Source organism: Equus przewalskii, chromosome 2, assembly GCF_037783145.1.
Source record: "Equus przewalskii isolate Varuska chromosome 2, EquPr2, whole genome shotgun sequence".
Classification (NCBI taxonomy): Eukaryota; Metazoa; Chordata; class Mammalia; order Perissodactyla; family Equidae; genus Equus; species Equus przewalskii.
Window position 1 is genome coordinate 2,855,049 of NC_091832.1, and position 22,633 is coordinate 2,877,681.

The window sequence follows — 22,633 nt, forward strand, 5'->3', positions numbered from 1 at the left end:
TATGTAACCAGCAGGTAGCACACTGCCTGGTACATAATATGTGCCATTATTCAATGAATGGATGAATGAGTGAATTGTAACTTTTTTAAGTGAATCAACAGATGTTCCTAAAAATTTGCATCAAAATTACTTAGGTTGTTGGCTTGACATAAAATCCAGATTCCTGGGCCCCATCCCAAACCTACAGAATGACAGCTTCTAGGGGAAGGGCTCAGGAGTCTGCATTTTCACAAGTTCCTGGATAACTGTTTTGCACATTAAGTTTGACAAGCACAGCACTTGTCCTGCCGGAATGCTACTCACCTGTCTCCTTGCACTGGAAATCCTGTCCACACTGTGCTTGCTGTAGACAAGATGCAGGACTGTGACAGCTGGCTTGATCCCAGACGTCGCCACTGCAGATGGTGCCCCCATACTTGTTTGGCTGCAGGAGGCTCCGGTATCGGTACTAAATCAGATTTTGAACCAGACACATTCATTGTCTATCAATCAACCAGGATTTGTGCAGGCAGATCCCAGCTCAACATAAGGAATAGCTGTCTAGTGATTGAGAGCTGCCTAAAGAGCTGTCTTTTTAGGGGATTTGTTCATCAACGGTGGTGTTCAACCAGAGGCGGCACGATCACCAGCTGGAATGTTAAATAGGGCCTCCGAGCATCAAGTGAAAGGTTTAGACAACAGATTTCTGGGGTCTTCCTACTTGCTAGGAAGGACCTCTGTTCCCTCTTCTTCAACCAGTTAGTACCTATTCATCTTTCACGATTCATAGTTTACCACCTCTGAAGGCCTTCCCTAACTCAGCAATGTATTCTGCAGTTCCCTGTGCTTCCGTCTTTCCTGGCTCTTGTCATATAAGGTTGTGATCGATTATCCGCTTATTTGTTTACCTTTCCCACTAGTTTAGGAGCAATTTGCATATGGGGGCAGGGCTGCTAAAGGGAGCCCATGTCTTATTTGGCTTCATGTGCTTGATCTAAGGTCAGGGACACAGAAGGCACTTTTAGAAGATATTTGTCACTGTTCCTTTGCAGCATTTCTTCTGGTCATGGCATCCCCTGTTTCCTTGTGACAAAGCTCAGGGTTCAGTTGGGGCTGACCGCAACACCTAAGTCACGGGGATGTGGGAGTAAGAACCAGGCTGGCCACCCAGGACACCATGTCTGCCAATTTGCAATGACTAATTCAGGGACTGGTTCACGACTCCACCTCACGCAATCATAGTCTTCCTTGGGGATTTGCCTTCGGAACTACTGGAAAAGACAGTTTCTTTTTATTGAAGTTGCTAGGAACTGCGGGCATCAAGTGGTCACCTTGCCTACTGTATTGAAAGAGCCAATCCGAGAGACAGAAAGAGAGCTGTGAAAACATTGTCTGACCCAGCTTTGACTGCAGATGAATAAATGCTTGTTGAAGGAAGGACAGAAAGAATAAAAATGCATCCCAATCTTGGAGCTCTATGGTTTCACAATACTGCTTTCTACAGGGTGTACAGTGTCAGGCCCTAGTGCAGAAAGAGGAAGCTGAACAGTAGGCCATTCAGAGAAACACAAGAAATATGAGGTCCCATCCCTTCCTTCCAGAAGTTTAGAGTCCAGTTCAGAACATAAAATATCTAACAATACAAAACATGCTGACGGAGAACTCCATACAGAATGTCTAACAAGGGAAAGTGCGGTGCCGTATTTTTGGCTGCATCTTACCTTGGCTCAGCCCACAGTCCCCTCCTTCAAGACTGTTGTAAGTAAGTAAGAAGGTGATGATTTGAGCAGCAAGAGAAATGAGTTCCTGACTTGAATCTATTTCTTACTCGCTGTGTAAAGTATCAGTGCCTAGTACTCTATGCCTCAGTTTATCAATCTGTAAAATGAGGTGGCTGACCTAGTTGACCTCACTAATTACCATGCCTAATGATTCTTTCACCTGTATCCTCTAGATGAAAGAGCATTGGTCTGAGAATTTAGACCGAGTTGGGTCCAGATCCCAGATTCACTTACCAACTGACCATGAGCAAGTCACTTACCTTTTCTGAGCCTCCATTTTCTAATATGTAAAATAGGTGTGACGACACCTTCTCTTGAAAGGGTTTTGTGAGAACTGAATGAGAGAATGTACTAGGAAGCACCTAGTCCTGTGCCTGGCATATCGCTGGTGCTCAATAAACAGAAGTAGTTTCCACCTCATTATCCTTATTGGCGCAGCCTTTTCCAAGGCATTGCAGTGGGGCAAGTCCAGGAGTTGTGAAGCAATGCAGCTTCGCCCCCCTCTCCACTGGCCCACTTCTGTCAGCCTAACTGCTCATTAGCAAAGAGACAGAGGTAGCAAAAAGAGGTGAAGAAACCCGCCTATTCACCTGCCTCGCCTTTCAGTTGAGAACACTGATAAGAGATTTGTAAACTGCGGGAAGAGATTATAATTACTGATCAATTTGGGAAGATGAGGATATTTTAATTTTCTACCCACATCTTGCCCCACTATGAAGTAAATAAAACACAGTGCTCAGCATTCCAATGTAGAGCCAAGTCTCTTCCCGACTCTTTAATAGGTTCATCAGAATTTTAAGACCTGCCGTTACCAATGTGAGGATAACAGTGATGGTAGCTACTATTTTTTGAGTGCTTACCATTGACCAAGCACTTCACAGTCTTTATCTCTTTTAATCCTCACAAGCTTAGGTCAAGTACTCTTATGAATCCCATTTTAAGCTGGATTGGAATTCCAGTTCTGCCACTTACTGTATATGTGTCGCTAGGTAAGTTACTTAACGTCTCTGACTCTCAGTTTTATCATCTGTAAAATGAGATATATCTGAGAGTGTTGTGAAGATTAGCGATAATGCATGCAAAGAAATCAGTATTTTGCCTGGTTCCTGGTAGGTACTCAATAATACTAATTATCGACGACATCGTTATTCTTGTGGCCAGCTGTTGGGCTACTCCAGAGGATTTTTGACTGAGTGGGAATTGGATTAGGTGACCATTAATATTACTTATTACTCTCCATATAGTTCTGGGTGAGGCATCAGAGAGTGAAGTGATCAGGCACATGGGCATTTTGGAATCAGAATGACCAAGTTTTAAATCTAGGCTCTGCCTCTTTCTTAATGGGAACTAACCAAAGGGGACAATGGTATCTATCACTTACATTTGGCTGTGAAAGTCAAACAAGACAATTTATTTAAAGCATTAAAACAGTGCCTGGGAGGAAATAATAAAAATCAGAGCAGAAATAAATGAAGTAGAGAATTAAAAAACAATAGAAAAAAAATCAATGAAACCAAAAGCTGGTTCTTTGAAAAGATACACAAAATTAACAACCTTTAGCTAGACTCACCAAGAAAAAAAGAGAGAAGGCTCAGATAAATAAAATCAGAAATGAAAGAGGAGAAATTACAATGGATACATCAGAAATACAAAAGATTATAAGAGAATACTACGAAAAGCTATACGCCAACAAATTGGATAATCTAGAATAAATGGATAAATTCTTAGAATCATACAACCTTCCAAAATGAGTCAAGAAGAAATAGAGAATTTGAATAGGCCAATCACCAGTAAGGAGATCGAAACAGCAATCAAAAACCTCCCAAAAAATAAAAGTCCAGGACCAGATGGCTTCCCTGGTGAATTCTACCAAACATTCAAAGAGGACTTAATACCTATCCTTATCAAACTCTTCCAAAACATTGAAGAGGAGGGGAGGCTTCCTAACTCATTCTATGAAGCCAACATTATCCTGATACCAAAACCAGACAAGGACAACACAGAAAAAGAAAATTCCAGGCCATTATCACTGATGAACATCGATGCAAAAATCCTCAACAAAATACTAGCAAATTGAATACAATAATACATTAAAAAAATTATACACCATGATCAAGTGGGATTTATTCCAGAGACGCAGGGATGATTCAACATCTGTAAATCAATCAACGTGATACACCACATTAACAAAATGAAGAATAAAAATCACATGATCATCCCAATAGATGCAGAGAAAGCATTTAGCAAGATACAGCATCCATTTATGATTTAAAAAACTCTGAATAAAATAGGTACAGAAAGAATGTACCTCAACATAATAAAAGCCATATATGACAAACCCACAGCTAATATCATTCTCAATGGAGAAAAACTGAAAGCTATCCCTCTAAGAACAGGAACCGGACAATGATGCCCACTTTCACCACTCTTATTTAACATTATATTGGAAGTCCTGGCCAGAACAATCAGGCAAGAAAAAGAAATAAAAGAGATCCAAATTGGAAAAGAAAAAGTGAAACTGTCACTATTTGCAGACGACATGATTTTAGATATAGAAAACTCTAAAGAACCCACCAAAAAACTTTTAGAAGTAATAACTGAATATGGTAAAGTTTCAGGATACAAAATCAACATACAAAACTCAGCTGCATTTCCATACACTAACAATGAAGTAGCAGAAAGAGAAATTAAGAATAAAACCCAATTTACAATTGCAGCAAAAAGAATAAAATACCTAAGAATAAACTTAACCAAAGAAGTGAAAGATCTGTGCACTGAAATCTATAAAACATTGTTGAAAGCAATAGAAGAAGATACAAAGAAATGGAAAGATATTCCACGCCCTTGGATCAGAAGAATTAACATAGCTAAAATGTCCATACTTCCTAAAGCAATCTACAGATTGAATGCAATCCCTATCAAAATTCCAACAACATTTTTCACATAAATAGAAAAAGAATCCTAAAATTTATATGAAACAACAAAAGACCCCAAATAGCCAAAGGAACCCTGAGAAAACAGAACAAAGCTGGAGATATCACACTCCCTGATTTCAAAATATACTACAAAGCTATAGTGACCAAAACAGCATGGTACTGGCACAAAAACAGACACACAGATTCATGGAACAGAACTGAGAGCCCAGAAACAAACCCACACATCTATGGACAGCTAATATTTGACAAGGGAGCCAAGAGCATACAATGGAGAAAGGAATGTCTCTTCAATAAATGGTGTTGGGAAAAGTGGACAGCCACATGCAAAAGAATGAAAGTATCTTACACCATACACAAAAATTTACTCAAAATGGGTTAAAGACTTGAATATAAGACCTGAAACTATGAAACTTCTAGAAGAAAACATAGTACGCTCTTTGACATCAGTCTTAGCAGCATGTTTTCAAGTATTATGTCTGTCTGGGCAAGGGAAACAATAATGAAAATAAACAAATGGGACTACATCAAGCTAAAAATCTTCTGCACAGCAAAGAAAACCGTCAACAAGACGAAAAGACAACCTAACAATTGGGAGAAGACATTTGCAAACCATATAGTTGATAAGGGGTTAATATCCAAAATATATAAAGAACTCAGACATCTCAACAACAAAAACATCTAACAACCCCATTAAAAAATGGGCAAAAGATCTGAGCAGACATTTCTCCAAAGAAGATACATGGATGGCCAACAGGCACATGAAAGGATGTTCAACATCACTAACTATCAGGGAAATGCAAATCAAAACTACAATAAGATATCACTTTGCTCCCATCAGAATGGCTATAATTAACAAGAAAGGAAATAACAAGTGTTGGAGAGGATGTGGAGAGAAGGGAACTCTCATTCACTGCTGGTGGGAGTGCAAACTGGTGCAGCCACTGTGGAAAACAGTATGGAGTTTCCTCAGAAAATTAAGAATAGAACTACCATATGATCCAGCTATTCCACTGCTGGGTACCTATCCAAAGAACATGAAAACACAAATGCCTAAAGATATTATGCACCCCTACGTTCATCACAGCATTATTCACAATAGCCAAGACTCGGAAGTAACCTAGGTGCCCAACAAAGGATGAATCAATAAAGAAGATGTGGTATATATACACAATGGAATACTACTCAGCCATAAGAAATGATTAAATCTGACCATTTGTGACAACATGGATGGACCTCGAGGGTATTATGCAAAGCAATATAAGTCAGAGGAAGAAAGTCAAATACCGGATAATCTCAGTCATAAGTAGAAGATAAAAACAACAACAAACAGAGACTGAGATTGGATTGCTGGTTACCAGAGGGGAAGGGGAGAGGAGGAAGGGAGGGTGAAAGGGGTGATCAGGCACATGCGTGTGGTGATGGATTGTAAGCAGTCTTTGGATGGTGAACGTGACGTAATCTACACAGAAATCAAAACACAGTGATGTACACCTGAAATTTATATAATGTTATGAACCAATGTTACTGCAATAAAAATAAATAAATAAAACAGTGCCTGGTATATAGAAATTATTTAATAAATGGTAACTAGTAATGCCATTATCATCCTTCCTGTGGTTTCTGTACGGTCACGTGCCACTTAATGATGGTGATACATTCTGATAAATGTGCCATTAGGTGTTTTCGGCATTGTGTGAACGTCATGAGTGTACTTACACAAACCTAGATGATGTAGCCTACTGCACGCCTAGGCTTTATGGTACTGATCCTAAGAGGCCACTGTCATGTATGCGGTCCATCGTTGACTGAAGTATTGTTATGTGACACATGACTGCACTTGGAATGATGGTGCAGCCATGGGGTTTGCTCCCACCAGCTCCCTATTTTCTAGGTTGTTATCAAATAGAGAAGACACTGTGTTGCAGAAAGATTGGTGCAGACACGCCCTTAGGGACTTCTCTGTCTCTTGCCTGTGGTTGGTATCATTAAGACATAATTTTATTTCTAGCTAGCAGATAATGTGTCTGTCCCAAAATGCACATCTTTGTTTGGATAATTTTGAGAGGAAGAAACATATTAATAAAAAGAAACTAGGGTGGTCTTTCATTTAAGTAATTAACAGAATTTAATTACTTTAAGGATTACTTTAAAGACTTTTTTTGAGTCATTGAGGAAATACTTCAATTCTGATTTAAACTGTAAGTCATTCACCTGTGCTGTCTGCTATAGAAACTGCAACACATGAGAAAAATGTAGTCTAGGATGTATGATAGGTTGAGTAACGGCCATGCAAAGAAATCAAGTCCTAATCCTTGAAAGTTATAAGTGTTACCTTATTTGGAAAAGGGTCTTTGCAGATATGATTAAAGTTTTTGAGATGAGATTACTCCGGATTATCCAGGTGGGCCCTAAGTGCCATCACAGTGTCCTTGTAAGAAGGTAGAGGGGGATTTAGCACAGACACACAAAGGAGACTCAGAGAACAGGAGGAGGCCAGGTGGCCACAGAGGCAGAGATTCCAGTGATGCGGCCACAAGTCAGGGATTGTCAACAGCCACCGGAAGCCGGAAGGGGCCTAGAACAGACTCTCCCCTGGAGCCTCCAGAGGGAGCGTGGCCCTGCCAGCACCTTGCTCTCAGACTTCTGGCCCCCAGCGCTGTGAGAGGGTAAATCTCTGCTGTTTTAAGCTAGTCGGTTGGTGGCAATTTGTTACAGCAGACTCAGAGAGCTAGTACAGATATCAGAGGAAAAGGAGGTTTTGGTGGCAGATATTCTTAAACAGGGGTAGTCTAGGATTTCTTGGCATATCTCAGAGATAGGAGAGGTAAAATAACCAATTTCAGGCTTTGAAGTTGAATAAACTAGGCCCAAACTGCGTTTCCATCTGTGATGATTTTGAGCTCTGTGTGACTTGGAACAACTTATCAAATGTGCACAGGGTCGCTCCACACCTGACTGAGGAGTGGGTCTGCAGGCAGGAGGACATCAGGCGACTCTGCAAGAGCTCAGGTGAGAGAAGAGCTGGGTTTGAGTCAAGGCATGGGAGTGGGATTGGAGAGGAGGACACAGATAGTAACAATAAAAACAGCTAACACTTATTCAACACTTGCTCTGTGCCAGATGCTATGAAAAACACTTTGCATGCATTACTCATTTAATATTCACAAAAGCTCTAGGATGCAAGTACTATTACTACTCCCGTTTATAGATAAGGAATCAGAGCACGGACAGGATAAAAAATATGCCCAAAGTAACACAGCAAATAAGATGCAAAGCCAGGACCTAAAGTACAGAATTGGGGCTTAAACACTTAGACTTGACAGTAATGTGCCAATAGACAAGGTTCGGGCAGCCGTGTACCAAGTGGGGCAGGTGGGACGCTGGATGCATCCCACCCTGATCCATCCAATAAAGGCATGTGTCGTCGGAAGAGATTTTTAAACAATAATAAACCAGAGATTAGTCTGATTTTTACCACCACAAGCCAGTGATTGTGAAAAATGTCAGAATTTTAATTTTGTTTATTTATTTACTTATTTTCATTGAAGTATAGTTGACATACCGTATTATGTTAGTTTCAGATGTACAACATAGTGACTTGATATTTATATACAATATGAAATGATCACCATGGTTTGAGCCTAGTAAGCATCTGTCAACGCAAAGTTATTACGATATTATTGACTATATTCCCTATGCTCTACATTGCATCCCCATGACTGACTTGTTTTATAATGTACCTCTTAATCCTCTTCATCTATTTTGCCTGTCCCCCACCATCTTCCCCTCTGGCAACCACCAGTTTATTCTCTGTATCTCTGAGTTTGGTTCTGTTTTGTCTTGTTTGTTCGTTTTGGTTTTTAGGTTCCACATATGAGTGAGATCATACAATATTTGTCTCTGTCTGACTTATTTCACTTAGCATAATACCCTCTAGGTCCATCCATGTTGTTGCGAATGGCAAGATTTCTTTTTTTTTTTTTGTAGCTGACTAATATTCCATTGTATATATGTCCCATATCTTCTTTATCCATTCCTCTATCGATGGACACTTAGGTTGCTTCCATATCTTGGCTACTGTAAATAATGCTGCAGTGAACACAGGGGTGCATATATCTTTTCAAAATAGTGTTTTAGGGTTTTTTTGGTATAAATACCCAGAAGTGGAATTGCTGGATCATATGGTAGTTCTATTTTTAATTTTCGTGTGTGTGTGTGTGTGCGTGAGAAAGATTGGCCCTGAGCCAACATCTGTTCCCAATATTCCTCCTTTTGCTTGAGGAAAATTGGCCCTGAGCTAACATCTGTGCCAATCTTCCTCCATTTTTATATGTAGGATGCTGCCACAGTATGGCTTGATGAGCAGTGTGTGGGTCCATGTCCAGGATCTGAACCCGTGAACCCTGGAGCACACAAATCCAACCACTACACCACGAAGGTGACCCCTCTATTTTTAATTTTTAAGGAGATTCCATACTGTTTTCCACAGTCACTGTGCCAATTTACATTCCCACCAACAGTGCACAAGGGCTCCCTTTTCTCCACATCCTCGCCAACACTTGTTATTTGCTGTCTTTTTGATAACAGCCATTCTAACAGGTGTGAGATGATAGCTCATTGTGATTCTGATTTGCTTTTCCCTGGTGATTAGTCATGTTGAGCTTCTTTTCAGGTACTTGTTGGCCATATGTATATATTCTTTGGAAAAATGTCTATTCAGGTCACCTGCTCATTTTTTAATCAAACGTTTGGTTTTTTAATATTGAGTTGTATGAGCTCTTTATATATTTTGGATATTAACCCCTTACCAGATATATAATTTGTGAGCATCTTCTCCCATTAGGTAGGTTGTCTTTTCATTTTGTGGATGGTTTCCTTTGCTGTGCAAAAGCTTTTTAGTTTGATGTAGTCCCATTTGTTTATTTTTGCTTTTTTTGACCCTGACTGAGGAGATAGATCCAAAAAGAATATTGCCAAGAATGATGCCAAAGAATTTGCTGCCTATGTCATCTAGGTGTTTTATGGTTTCAGGTCTTATATTTAAGTCTTTAACCCATTTTGAGTTTATTTTTGTATATGGTATAAGAAAGTGGTCTAGTTTCATTCTTTTGCATGTAGCTGTCCAATTTTCCCAACATCATTTTTTGAACAGATTGTCTTTTCCCCATTGCATATTCTTGCTTCTTTTGTTGTAGATTACTTGACTATATAAGTGTGGGTTTATTTCTGAGCTCTCTATGCTGTTCCATTGATCTATGTGTCTGTTTTTGTGCCAGTACCATACTGTATCGATTACTATAGCTTTGTAGTATAGTTTGAAATCAGGGACCGTGCTGTCTCCATCTTTGTTCTTCTTTCTCAAGATTGCTTTGGCTATTCAGGGTCTTTTGTGGTTCCATGCAAATTTTAAGATTTTTGTTCTAGTTCTGTAAAAAATGCCATTGGTATTTTGGTAAGGATGGCATTGAATCTCTAGATTGCTTTGGGTAGTATGAACATTTTAACAATATTAATTCTTCCAATTCATAAGCATGGAATATCTTTCCATTTCTTTGCGTCATCTTCAATTTCTTTCATTAACATCTTATCTTTGTCAGTGTACAGATCTTTCACCTCCTTGGTTAAATTTATTCCTAGGTATTTTATTCTTTTTGACGTAATTGTAAATAGGATTGTTTTCTTAATTCGTCTTACTGATAGCTCGTTATTAGTGTAAAGAAACACAAGAGATTTCTGTATATGATTTTGTACCCTGCAACTTTACTGAATTCATTTATTAGTTCTAATAGTTTTTTGGTGTTTGGGGGGTTTTCTATACACGGTATCATGTCATCTACAAATAGTGACAGTTTTACTTCTTCCTTTCCAATTTGGATGCCTTTTATTTCTTTATTTCTTTTCTTGTCTGATTTCTCTGTCTAGGACTTCCAATACTATGTGGAATAAAAGTGGTGAGAGTGAACATCCTTGTCTCATTCCTAATCTTAGAAAAGATTTCAGCTTTTCACAGTTGAATATGAAGTTAGCTCTGGGCTTATCATATATGGCCTTTATTACGTTGGGGTATATTCCCTCTCTACCCACTTTGTTGAGAGTTTTTATCATAAATGGATGTTGAATTTTGTCAGATGTTTTCTCTGCATCTATTGAGATGATCATATGATTTTTATTCTTCATTTTGTTAATGTGGGGTGTCACATTGATTGATTTGTGGATGTTGAACCATCCTTCCACCCCTGGAATAAATCCCACTTGATCATGGTGTATGGTCCTTTTAAGGTATTGTTCAATTTGGTTTGCTAAGTTTTGTTGAGGATTTTTACATTTATATTCATCAGGGATATTGGCCTGTAACTTTTTTTTTGTAGTGTCTGTCTGGTTTTGGTACCAGGATAATGTTGGCCTTATAGAATGAGTTTGGAAGTTTTCCTTCCTCTTCAATTATCTGGAATAGTTTGAGAAGGATAGGTATGACCTCTCTTTTATTTATTTATTTTTTAATTTTTAATTTAATTTTTTTTTGAGGAAGATTAGCCCTGAGCTAACAACCACTGCCAATCCTTCTCTTTTTGCTGAGAAAGAGAGGCCCAGAGCTAACATCTGTGCCCATCTTCCTCTATTTTATATGTGGGATGCCTACCAAAACATGGCTCAATAAGTGGTGCCTAGGTCCATGTCCAGGATCTGAACAAGTAAACCCTGGGCCGCCAAAGCAGAGCATGTGAACTTAACCTCTATGCCACTGAACCACCCCTAACACTCCCTTAAATGTTTGGTAGAATTTCCCTGTAAAGACAACTGTCCTGGACTTTTGTTTGTTGTGAGTTCTTTGACTACTGATTCAATTTCATTACTAGTAATTTATCTGTTCAGATTTTCTATTTCTTCCTGATTCAGTCTTGGCAGATTGTATATTTCTAGGAATTTATCCATTTCCTCTAGGTTGTCAAATTTGTTGGCATACAATTGTTCATGATAATTTCTTATGATCTTTTGCATTTTTGTGGTGTCAGTTGTAGCTTCTCTTTCATTTCTGATTTTATTTGTTTGGGCCCTCTGCTAAAGATTTATCAATTTTTTCTTTTCAAAGAACCAGCTCTTGGTTTCATTGATCTTTTCTACTTTATTTTTTTTTAGTCTCTATTTCATTTATTTCCACTTTGGTCTTTATTATTTCTTCCTTCCACTAACTTTGGGCTTTGTTTGCTCTTATTTTTCTAGTTCTTTTAGGTGTAAGGTTAAAGTTTTTATTTGAGATTTTTCTTGTTGCTTAAGGTAGGCCTGTATTGCTATGAACTTTCCTCTTGGAACTGCTTTTGCTGCATCCCATAGATTTTGAAACATTGTGTCTCCATTTTCATTTATCTCAAGGTATTTTTTTTTTATTTCCTCTTTGATTTATTCATTGACCCATTGGCTGTTTAGTAGCATGTTGTTTAGCTTCCCTGTGTTCCTGTTTTTTCCAGTTTTCTTCTTGTAATTGATTTCTAATTTCATACCTTTGAGATCATAAAAGATGTTTGATACGACTTTAATCTTCTTAAATTTATTGAGACTTGTTTTGTGGCCTAATATGTGATCTATCCTGGAGAATGTTCCATGTGCACTTGAAAAGAACGTGTATTCTGCCATTTTCAATAGAAGGTTCTGTGTATAACTATTAAGTCCATCTGGTCTAATGTGTCATTTAAGGCCAATGTTTTCTTATTTTCTGTCTGGATGATCTATCCATTGATGTAAGTGTGATGTTTAAGTCCCCTACTATTATTATATTACTGTCAATTTCTCCCTTTACATCTGTTAATATTTGCTTTATGTATTTAGGTTTTCCTATGTTGGGTGCATAGACAATTATAAGTGTTATATCCTTTTGTTGGAATTACTCCTTTATCATTAGGTAATCCCTTTGTCACTTATTATAGTCTTTGTTTTAAAGTCTATTTTGTCTGATTAAAGTATTGCTACCTTCCCTTTCTCATTTCCATTTACATGGAATATCTTTTTCCATCCCTTTTCTTTCAGTGTGTGTATGTTTAGATCTGAAGTGAGTCTCCTGTAGGCAGCATATATATGGGTCTTGTTTTTGTTTTCTTTTATCCATTCAGCCACCCTATGTCTTTTTTAAAAATTTATTTTATTGAGGCCACATAGTTTATAACATTTTGTAAATTTCAGGTGTACATCATTACATTTCAGCTTCTGTATAGACTGCATGATGTTCACCACCAAAAGTCTAGTTTCCACTCATCACCATACATATATACCCATTTACTCCTTTTGCCCTCCTCCAACTCCCTCCCTGTTTTGATTGGAGAATTTAGTCCATTTACATTTAAAGTAATTATTGATAGGTTTGTACTTATTGAAACTTGGCTAATGTTTTCTGGTTGTTTTTGTGGTTCTTTTCTCCTCCTTTCTTGTTGTCTTGCTCTCATCCCTTGTGATTTGATGGTTTTGTTTAGTGTTATATTTGTATTTCTTTCTCTTTGTTTCTTATGTATCTGTTATAAGTTTTTGTTTTGCAGTTATCATGACATTCATATATAACAACCTATGTATATAGCATCATTTTAAGATGATGCTGGCTTAAGTTCCAGCACATTCTAAAAGCACTACATTTTTACTCCTGCTCCCATACATTTTGCTTTTGATGTCATATTTCACATTTTAAAATCTGTTGTATCCTTTAACTACTAATTGTAGATATAGATGATTTTACTGCTTTTGTCTTTTAACCTTCCTACTAGCTATATAGGTGGTTGATCCATTACCTTTACCATACGTTTGCCTTTACCAATGAGATTTTTTCTTTCATAATTTTCTTATTTCTGTTTAAAGAAGTCTGTTTAACATTTCTTGTAAGGCTAGTTTACTGCTGATGAACTCCTTTCGCTTTTGTTTGTCTGGGAAACGCTATATCTCTCCTTCAATTCTGCAGGATAACCTTGCAGGATAGAGTATTCTTGGTTGTAAGTTTTTTCCTTTAAGTACTTTGAATATATCATGCACTCGCTCCTGGTGTGTAAAGTTTCTGCTGAAAAATCAAATGATAGTCTTATGGTGGTTCCCTTGTATGTAGCTAGTTACTTTTCTCTTGCTGTTTTAAGATTCTCTCTTTATCTTTAACTTTTGGTATTTTAATTATAATGTGTCTTGGTGTGAGTCTCTTTGAGTTCATCTTATTTTGGACTCTCTGTGCTTCCTGGACTTGGATGTCTGTTTCCTTCAAAGTCAGAATTTTAATGCTCTTCTCTGCCAGGACATAGTTAAGGAATGCTCCCAAAGTCTCCTTTACCTTGGTATGCCACTGAGTTTAGTGACGATTTTGGACCATTCAAGACCATTTAAATAGGCAAGATAGACACATGTCTGTTCATCGGATGTGTCAGCCTTTTCAATCCATAAAAGTGGAATCCTCAGGAACACCCTCTGTTGTATGCTCTGGTTTATCTCAGCTCCCCATAGGTCATGGACAGCTTGGCATTTTGTTACCAAGCCATTATTCCCTCCAGATGATCCTCTTTAGAAGGCAATTGATTGGCCAGAACCCAGAGAGGCCATTGGGGATCCAGTGTGCTCCTGTCCAAATGACCGCTTTTCTACATATAAGCTGTAACATACAGTTTTTGCAGCCTTACCCAATAATACCTTACAAACAAAATCAAAAGAGGCAGAAAAAGTTCCACCATTCATGTGTTCATGGCTTCTGAATACCTATTTCTAGACCCAGTTTCTCCCCAGACCTCCAGATTCATAGACCCAATCATTCATCTCCATTTGAATACCTAATGTATAATTAAAACATTAAAGTCCCCAAAACTAGTCATAAATGTCTTACCTTTTTTTGCTGACATGGAAAGCAATCTGTCCACTCTGACCAGTTGCTCAGCTGGCAGGCAACTGCTGTGGCAGCGGAACTCTGAGCAGCCCGACTTACTCTCCTAAAAAGAGGAAAGACCCCTGCTTCAATTGTTTAAATTTTTATTATGGTAATTTTTATTTTTGTTATTATAAATTCAAAAAGGTCTTTTAACATGAAAGTATCTTAATAATGTGAAAACAGATGCTGAATTTTTTCCTAGTTTTACTGAGGCATAAGTGACAACTAAAAATTGTATATATTTAAGGTGTACAATGTGATGGTTCAAAATACATATACATTGCGAAATGATGACCACAATCAAACTAATTAATACATCCATCACCTCCCAGAGTTATCCTTTTTCTTTTCTTTGGTGTGGTGAGAACACTTAAGCTCTACTATCTCAGCAAATTTCAAGTATACACTAGAGCATTATTAACTACAGTCACTATGCTATACAGTAGATCCCCAGGATTTATTCATCTCGTAACTGAAAGTTTGTACCCTTTGAGCAAACTCTCCCCATGTTCCCTACTCCCCAGCCCTTGTAACCGCTATTCTACTGCCTGGTTCTGCAAGTTCGACTTTTTTAGATTCCACATGTAAGTGAGATCATGCTGTGTTCTATTTCTCATAGTGCTTATTACACTTAGTATAATGTCCTCCAGGTTCTCCAGGTTGTTGCAAGTGGCAGGATTGCCTTCTTTTTTATGGCTGAACAGATGCTGAATTTTTTAATTTGTAAAGTTTGCCCATTGATTTGGGCATCTGGGTACCTGTAGCAGCAGAACTCGAGGCAATATGTTCCCTTAACTTTCCAGTTATGGGGAGGTGGGAGTGGGGACGGCGCAGGGAGAGGAGGGGAATGTCAACAGATGCACAGGTATTTGCACTTGGAAGGTTTGGCTGTGAGGGTGCTTCCAACACTTGAAAGATTTCATCTTCCTTCTTAAGAATTCCACGTGCTGTTTTTAAAACAAAAGATGTGTGGCCTATGGCCTTGCCTTTTTCTCCAATTATTTTTACTGTGGTAAAATGCATATAACATAAAATTTACTATCTTAACCATTTTTAAGTGTACAGTTCAGTAGCACTAAGTACATTCATGGCATTGTGCAACCATCACTACCATCCATCGCCAGAACTCTTTTCATCTCCCTGCATCAATTTTCAGATGCAGAATTTAAGCAAAGGAAAAAGCTGTGCGTGTTTTTCCTTCCAGTCAATCGCAGTTTTAAGAAATGAAGAATGAAAATTTGTTGTGCTCCTACTGTATCTGGTATGATGCTGGAGGGCTTATATAAATTCTCTCTTTCAATCCTGTATCAAGCCTATGTGGATCAAATTATTCTAATTGTAGAGAGACAAGTATTGAGGAGGGCTAATGTTTTTGAAGAGTTTGAGCAGCAGAAAGCAAGTGGTTAAGAACCTGGGGTCTGGGGCGAGAGAACTGAGTTTGAATCTTAGCCACCTGACTTTGAAAACTTGAGCAAGTTGCTTAACATCTCTGAGCTACAGCATTCCCATCTGTAAAACTATGTTAAAAATAACAGTGCCTAATAGGGTTATTGAAAGCACATTAAAATGCTTATGAAGTGTTTATTAAAGATTGGCTTTTATTTTTCCATGTTAGGACATTACATGGATTATCTCATCTAATCTCTGTAATGATTGTAGGAGGTAAATATTATTAGCCCTATTCTATATATAAGATAGTTAAGGTTCCTAAAAGCTAAGTCGTCCCTGAAGTCATAGCCCAGGAAGGACAGAGGCAGAATTTGAACTGGTTGTTTTGATGACAAAGCTCATTTCCTGTTCCTCACCACGCTGTTGCCTCCTCATTTTACAAACCAGCCAACAGAAATGAGAGCGTGAGACCCCTGCCTGGGGTAACACAGGTAGAAGGTAGCTCTAACGTTGTGTTCTATTACCCCATGCTGCCTCCCCAGAGGTTACAAAGTTTGCCCAAGTGGCTCAGCACTCAGGGCGACGGGGTCCAGACACCAGCTCGCCTGGCTCCAAGCCTGAGCCTCTTTCCACAGCGCCATTGCTGCTGTGGAGGCTTCACAGCCCGGTCAGCCCACTAGGCAAAGGTGCAAGGTTGTCTGTCACCACCAGGATTGTCACACCTCCGAGAGCCAGGCAGCCTCTGCTGTGATGAATGACACAATTACCTCCCTAGTGTAGGAGAAAAAGTGCTTCAAATTCCTGCTAATTCTGCCGTGAGCTGCTACTCATGATGAATGATGGCGCTTAGGCTGAATCCCTAGACAAAGAGCCACGGGATCGTCAGGAAAGTGATGTTCCTCTTTAACACTGATTCTCAAACTCGGGTCCCAGGACCCTTCTACAGTCTAGTATATCACTGAGGACTCCAAAGAGCTTTTTTAAGTGGGCTAGATCTATAGATATTCACAAAATTCAAAATCAAAACTGAGAAATTTTTAAAATATGTATTTATTTAAAACTGCAATAACAAACACATTACATGTTACCATAAATAACACAATTTTATCTAAAAATACATTTCCAAGAAAAATAATTAGTGAAAAGAGCATCATTGTTTTACATTTTTGCAAATCTCTTTAATGTCTGGATTAGTACAAAGCAGCTAGGTCCTCATTTCTGCTTTTTTATTCCGTCTGTTGCGTTATGTTGTTTTGGTTGAAGTCTATGAAGAAACTCCAGCCTCATACAGTTATGTAGTTGAAAAAGTTATATAGTTGAGGGGTGTTTTAGTAGTTGAAAAAGTTATGTAACTGAGGAGTGCTTTAATGATCCCTTCAGATAATGGCAGATGACCTCCTTTGATACTATGCCAAAACTTGACAAGTGGGAATTTCTTAAATGTTAGTTGCAATGTGGAATCTGAAAGCGTATCAATGAATTTTTTTGTACACTGCTACATTGAAACCATTTGTCAGTATACACTTTGAATGGATCTCGTACCCATACATGATTTTTGTAACATCAGGCATTGGAAATATGGAAAATAATGATTCACTGCATGTGCATATGTTATAAATATTAACACATTTCACTATACAATAATAAAAAGTTAAATTTATTAATATCGCCAGTAATCTCATCAAACTCATGATAGTGGATATGTTTTCCAAAATTTTAATTTTTGCTTGAAAGTTCAGGTTTTGTCACTTGTAACAAACATTGCTATTTGTTTTCCTTGAAGTGATAGGCCCTCTGTTCATTTTTGAGACAATGTCTGCCAAATATCTAAGACTGAATAAGTGTAGTTTGTCTGGTAGTTATTCTGTCAAGTAAAAACATTATTCCTTGAAAAAAAAGTGGCTGCTTCGACTTACAACTCAAACAATTGCTTTTTTTCAATACAATCATTATACTTCAGTACAGCACAGGTTCTTTATGCTTTCTTCCTATTTTGTCACATAGAGTATTTAAATAACATGTATGCCAAGATTGAGATTTAATGAGATTAACAATTTCTATTACTTCAAGAAGGACTTTCTTAAGTAAAACTTCATTTCTCTCCTGTGAGTTTGGTGCACTGCCTTGATTTGTGTCAAGGTCGCAATAGTTTTATCCACCATTATTTTTGTATCATCGATGCAAATATAAACACAGTGAAAAGGGCAAAGAATGTCTTCGTATTATTGTGAAATTGTTGTGAACTCACAGGCTCCCCTACCTGAAAAGATCCTGGGGCCTCCCTGAGGTCTGCAGACCACACTTTGAGAACCTCTGATCTATAAGTTGATCCCAGGATACGACAGCGGCCCCGCTGCCCCGACCTGTGCTCAGCTCACAGTCTTCCTCTCTACTCCAATTCTTCTCGCTGCTCTGGGAGACCTCACCATCCCCACAGATGAGCATCTAACACTCTCCCTCTCACTTACTCCTTTTCCTCACCTCTGATGACCTTTTTCTTCACTCTGCCATCTTCCAGGGTCACATCCTGGACCCTCTCACTCACTGAAACACCTCTTCCTCCAAATCACTGATTCCCGAGTCGCCCTTGCAGAGGTATTTGGGTCTCCGCAGCCTCCTCTCCTTCTACACTATGTGCTTGAGTATTCCCACTGTGCTTTTGTGGGATCTCATGGGGGCCTCCGTTGACACCTGAACTTCCTCTTGAGCAATAAGACCCCCTCCTGTTTTTATTTCCATTTATAATTAGTTTTGATTCCATGATCCATCATTTAAAAATCTTAACTATAGGGGCTGGCCCCGTGGCCGAGTGGTTAAGTTCGCGTGCTCCGCTGCAGGCGGCCCAGTGTTTCGTTAGTTCACATCCTGGGCGCGGACATGGCACTGCTCATCAGACCACGCTGAGGCAGCGTCCCACATGCCACAACTAGAAGAACCCACAACGAAGAATACACAACTATGTACCGGGGGGCTTTGGGGAGGAAAAGGAAAAAATAAAATCTTTAAAAAAAAAAAAAAAAAATCTTAACTATATCCTAAATTCCTGGACCACAATCTTCCCTTGATCACACATACATGTAAAACCCAATCCTGAATGAACTCACCTATTTATCTCTTCACCTGGTTAATTCCTAGGTATCTTTCAGCCTCGTCATAAGCATCAGTTCCCTAGGGAGACATTTCTCAACTCCCAGCCTGGTTAGATATCTTCCTTTGTATGATTTGGTCAATCTCTGCACATCTTCTTCTCAACACCTAATTATCACACTTATAATTTTTGTAGAACTTCTGTCTTCCTCACCACACTGTAAGCTCTCTGAAGGTGAGTACTTTACTGTCTGTATGTTTGCTACTGAAGTTCCAGCACCTATCACGGTGCCAGATCCAAGGAAGGCGCTAAGTAAATATTTAGAAAAGGCCAAAAAAAAAGGAAGGGAAGAGGGAGGAAAAAAGAGAGACAGAGAGGGAAAGAGGGAGAGAGGGAAGGAGGAAGGTAGGAAGGAAAGAAGGAAAGCAGGGAAGGGAAAAAATAAAATCAATCTATGGGAACTAAAGTGGCATTGTTCAGAGATTTATTTGAACCTAATTCCCAGTCAGAATCTAATTAAATAATCCTGGTATCTAGACATTCAGATGGCTCAAGCCTTGGTCCATATATCATTTTTCTGATAGATTATCCCAATAATAAAGGTTTGAAGCATAGGAACATGGAGAAAGACAAGAGTTCTAACCATTAAAAGGTGGGAGAGAAGGTAGAGGGCAAAGGTTTGGAAGCAGAAAATGACTCCAGCATTAGTTCTGCAGCTCACTGTGGAATTGTCAAGATAATGTCATTGTAAGCCCACAGAGACTGCATTATGATGTCAAAACGGAAGGAAACAGTATTAATGGATGGAAGCAAAAGCTTAGGCAGAGCGTGCTTCGTTGCTGTAGTTTTAAAAGCTTTGTGACATGATGTCTAGACAGAGGCACACACAGTAATGCTATCACTGAAACAGGAGGACAGAAGGTACCCAAGAACCGCTCATTAAGTCATTACAGGGCTCCAACCTGCCAGCCAATAGCAATATGACCAGCATTTTCTCTTATCCTCCCAGTGAATTTTTTAATGTAGTTTATTTTTTGCTGATTATAAAAGTAATACATTCTCATTAAAGAGAACATAGGAAAGATTATAAAAGAGAAAAAATTGCCCCAATCCTACCACCATTAATACTTTGTTATATTTCCTTTCACTCTTTATTTTCATAATACGGTTGAGGTCATGCTGAGCATTACATTTTATATCCTGATTTTTCCACTTAATATTATAGCAGAAATGTAAAATATTTATAATGATTGCATATTGTCCCACTTCCCTAACATTAAACAATTAGAGTATTGAGCACCCATTTTTTCTCTATTCTAAATTACTTACCAAAGATATATCCTGCAGAATTGGAGGGCAGAGTTGAGGATACAAATGAGTTTAAAGCTTATAACACATATGGTCAAATGGCTTTCCAAAAGAACTGTGTCAATTTTTCAATTACTTAAGGAACCATTAATAAATCTGTGGCCTAGAAAATCTTGACAAATAGTTTTAAAGCATCTCCCAGCTACTGAAAATCTACTCAAGTGGTAAGACATTTAAGATGAGCCCTGGGACCCAGGAGTCTTTGATCCTAGTCTTTAGTGTGCATCTACCTTGCTGTGCTACTATGGGCAAGTTTCTTTACCTATCTGACGTTTCGTCTGTAGAACCACCATGAGTCAATCTAGTGCTATTTCAGGGTTTCTCAAAGTGTGCTCTGTGGAGGGCTAGTTTCTGAGATATACACCTGAGGTGGGGGAGGAAAAGAGGAAAAGTTACACGGTCAAATACATTTGCATGTATTGCATACACCATACTACTCTTGGAGATTTAAAATGCCCAACAACATATTAAAGGTTCTGAGAAGTTCTGCATTTTAATTTACTTAACCCAGCATTTACCCAATTTTTTGAATACAGATCATTTCTTTTTTCATGTAATATCTGTAAGACTATGTAACACAGTTGAAGAAACATTGATGTAACAGAAAGGCATTTAGAGTCCACCACATATGCATTTAAATCCAGTTTCTGCTACTTACTGAACTTCAATCTTTTATAGCTAAAAAGCAAGGACAATAATAACTGTGTGGCTGTTTTGAATATGGAGTGAGATCGTTTACGTAAAGCTCCAAACACAAACCTGACATACATGCTAGTTTCTTGTCTCTGACCTTCTCAACCTCATACATGCTCATCAAACCTCCATCTTTCATCAGAAATGTATTGAATGCCCACTCTGTACAGGGTTATGGGCTAGTGAGATGCTTCCCAGCTGCCTTTTTAAATGGGGTGGCGTATTGGGCAAAAGGCCTAAACTCTGGAGTTGAACACATAACCTATGAGTCAACTGCTTGACCTCAGAATGTGGCCACCTCAGCAATTTAGATTACAAAATAATTAATTAGCTACCAATCCTAGGCTAGATGTCAAAAGGCCTAACTGATGATAGCCAGGGGTCACCCTAATAAGTTGGCTCAGCTTACATTCAAGGCTGATTGTCACTGTTTATATCATCTTGAGCCAGTCCCCATTCAGTTACATGAAAATTACATCATGAAACTGAGGTATTTTGAATTGACTTTGAAAGTGCTGAGTCTCCAGTGACCTCCACATTGCTAAATCCAGCGAAAAGTTTTCTGGCTTGGTTTTCCTTGCCGTTTGTTAACCGTTAGTTCCTTCTTGAAATCTTTCTCCTCTTGGACTTCTTTAGCACCACACTTCCTTGCTCTCTTCCTCCCTCTGTGGCCGGTTCTCTCTGACTTCTCTCAGAACTGGAATTCCTCAAGGCGAAGTCTTGGCTTTCTTCTTTTCTCTTTCTGCTTTTCTCATTCTTCAGAAGGTGAGATCCACTCCCTGGGCTGCACATACCATCTATGCTAATGCCTCCTCCATTTAAATCATCAACCTAGACCACACCTTGAAATCCTGTTTTGTTTATTCAACTGCCCCATCTTATATCTCCACTAGGTGTCTTTCGGGCATGGCATGTCATGGTTCCAAATCGAAATTCGTAATCTTCTCCTTTTAACCAGCTCCTCTCTTGATTTCACCCACATCAGTAAGTGGACCCACCATAGCATGCAGTTGCTCAAGCCAGATACCCAGCAGTGGGCTTTAATTCCTTCCTTCTCCTCACCCGCATATCCAGTCCTTTGGCAATTTCTGTCAATTTTACTTTCAAGATTTCTCTCAAATATCTTCCCTTCTTTCTCTCTCTCCCACCCATGTCCTAATTTAAGGCACCATTATTTTTTACCCAGATAATTGCCATGGCCTACTATGGGCCAAGACCTACCATTTCACTTTTCTCCAGTCCCTTCTCTGCATAGCCACTATGATGATTTTTTCAAATTAGAATCAGATAATATCCCCCACTTATAAGACCCTTTAGTGTTGTTTATTTCTTTATTTTTTAGGACATATAGACTAAAATCCAAATTCCTGATCATGGTGCCCGAGGTCCTCTGTGAACTGGCCTCTGCCACCTTTCTGACGTCCTCTCAAGGCACAGTCCCCTGCCCTCATGCTGCTCCCGTCCTTCAGTTCCAGGACCGTGGGGAGCCATTCCCACCTGGAGGTCTCGGCACGTGCTG

At 38.8% G+C, this 22,633-nt stretch overlaps 1 protein-coding gene across 2 annotated transcripts in view; it reads right to left on the reverse strand.

The window, feature by feature from the left end:
• Nucleotides 1-22,633, reverse strand: part of C8A (complement C8 alpha chain) — a 66,825-nt gene that overhangs the window by 38,636 nt on the left and 5,556 nt on the right. For both annotated transcript variants that reach the window (XM_008540106.2, XM_070591901.1), the window contains exons 2-3: nt 14,535-14,637; nt 304-448 (exon numbers count right to left, since the gene is read on the reverse strand). In XM_008540106.2, coding sequence (XP_008538328.2) covers nt 304-448; nt 14,535-14,637 — 248 coding nt within the window. The remainder of the gene's footprint in view (nt 1-303; nt 449-14,534; nt 14,638-22,633) is intronic.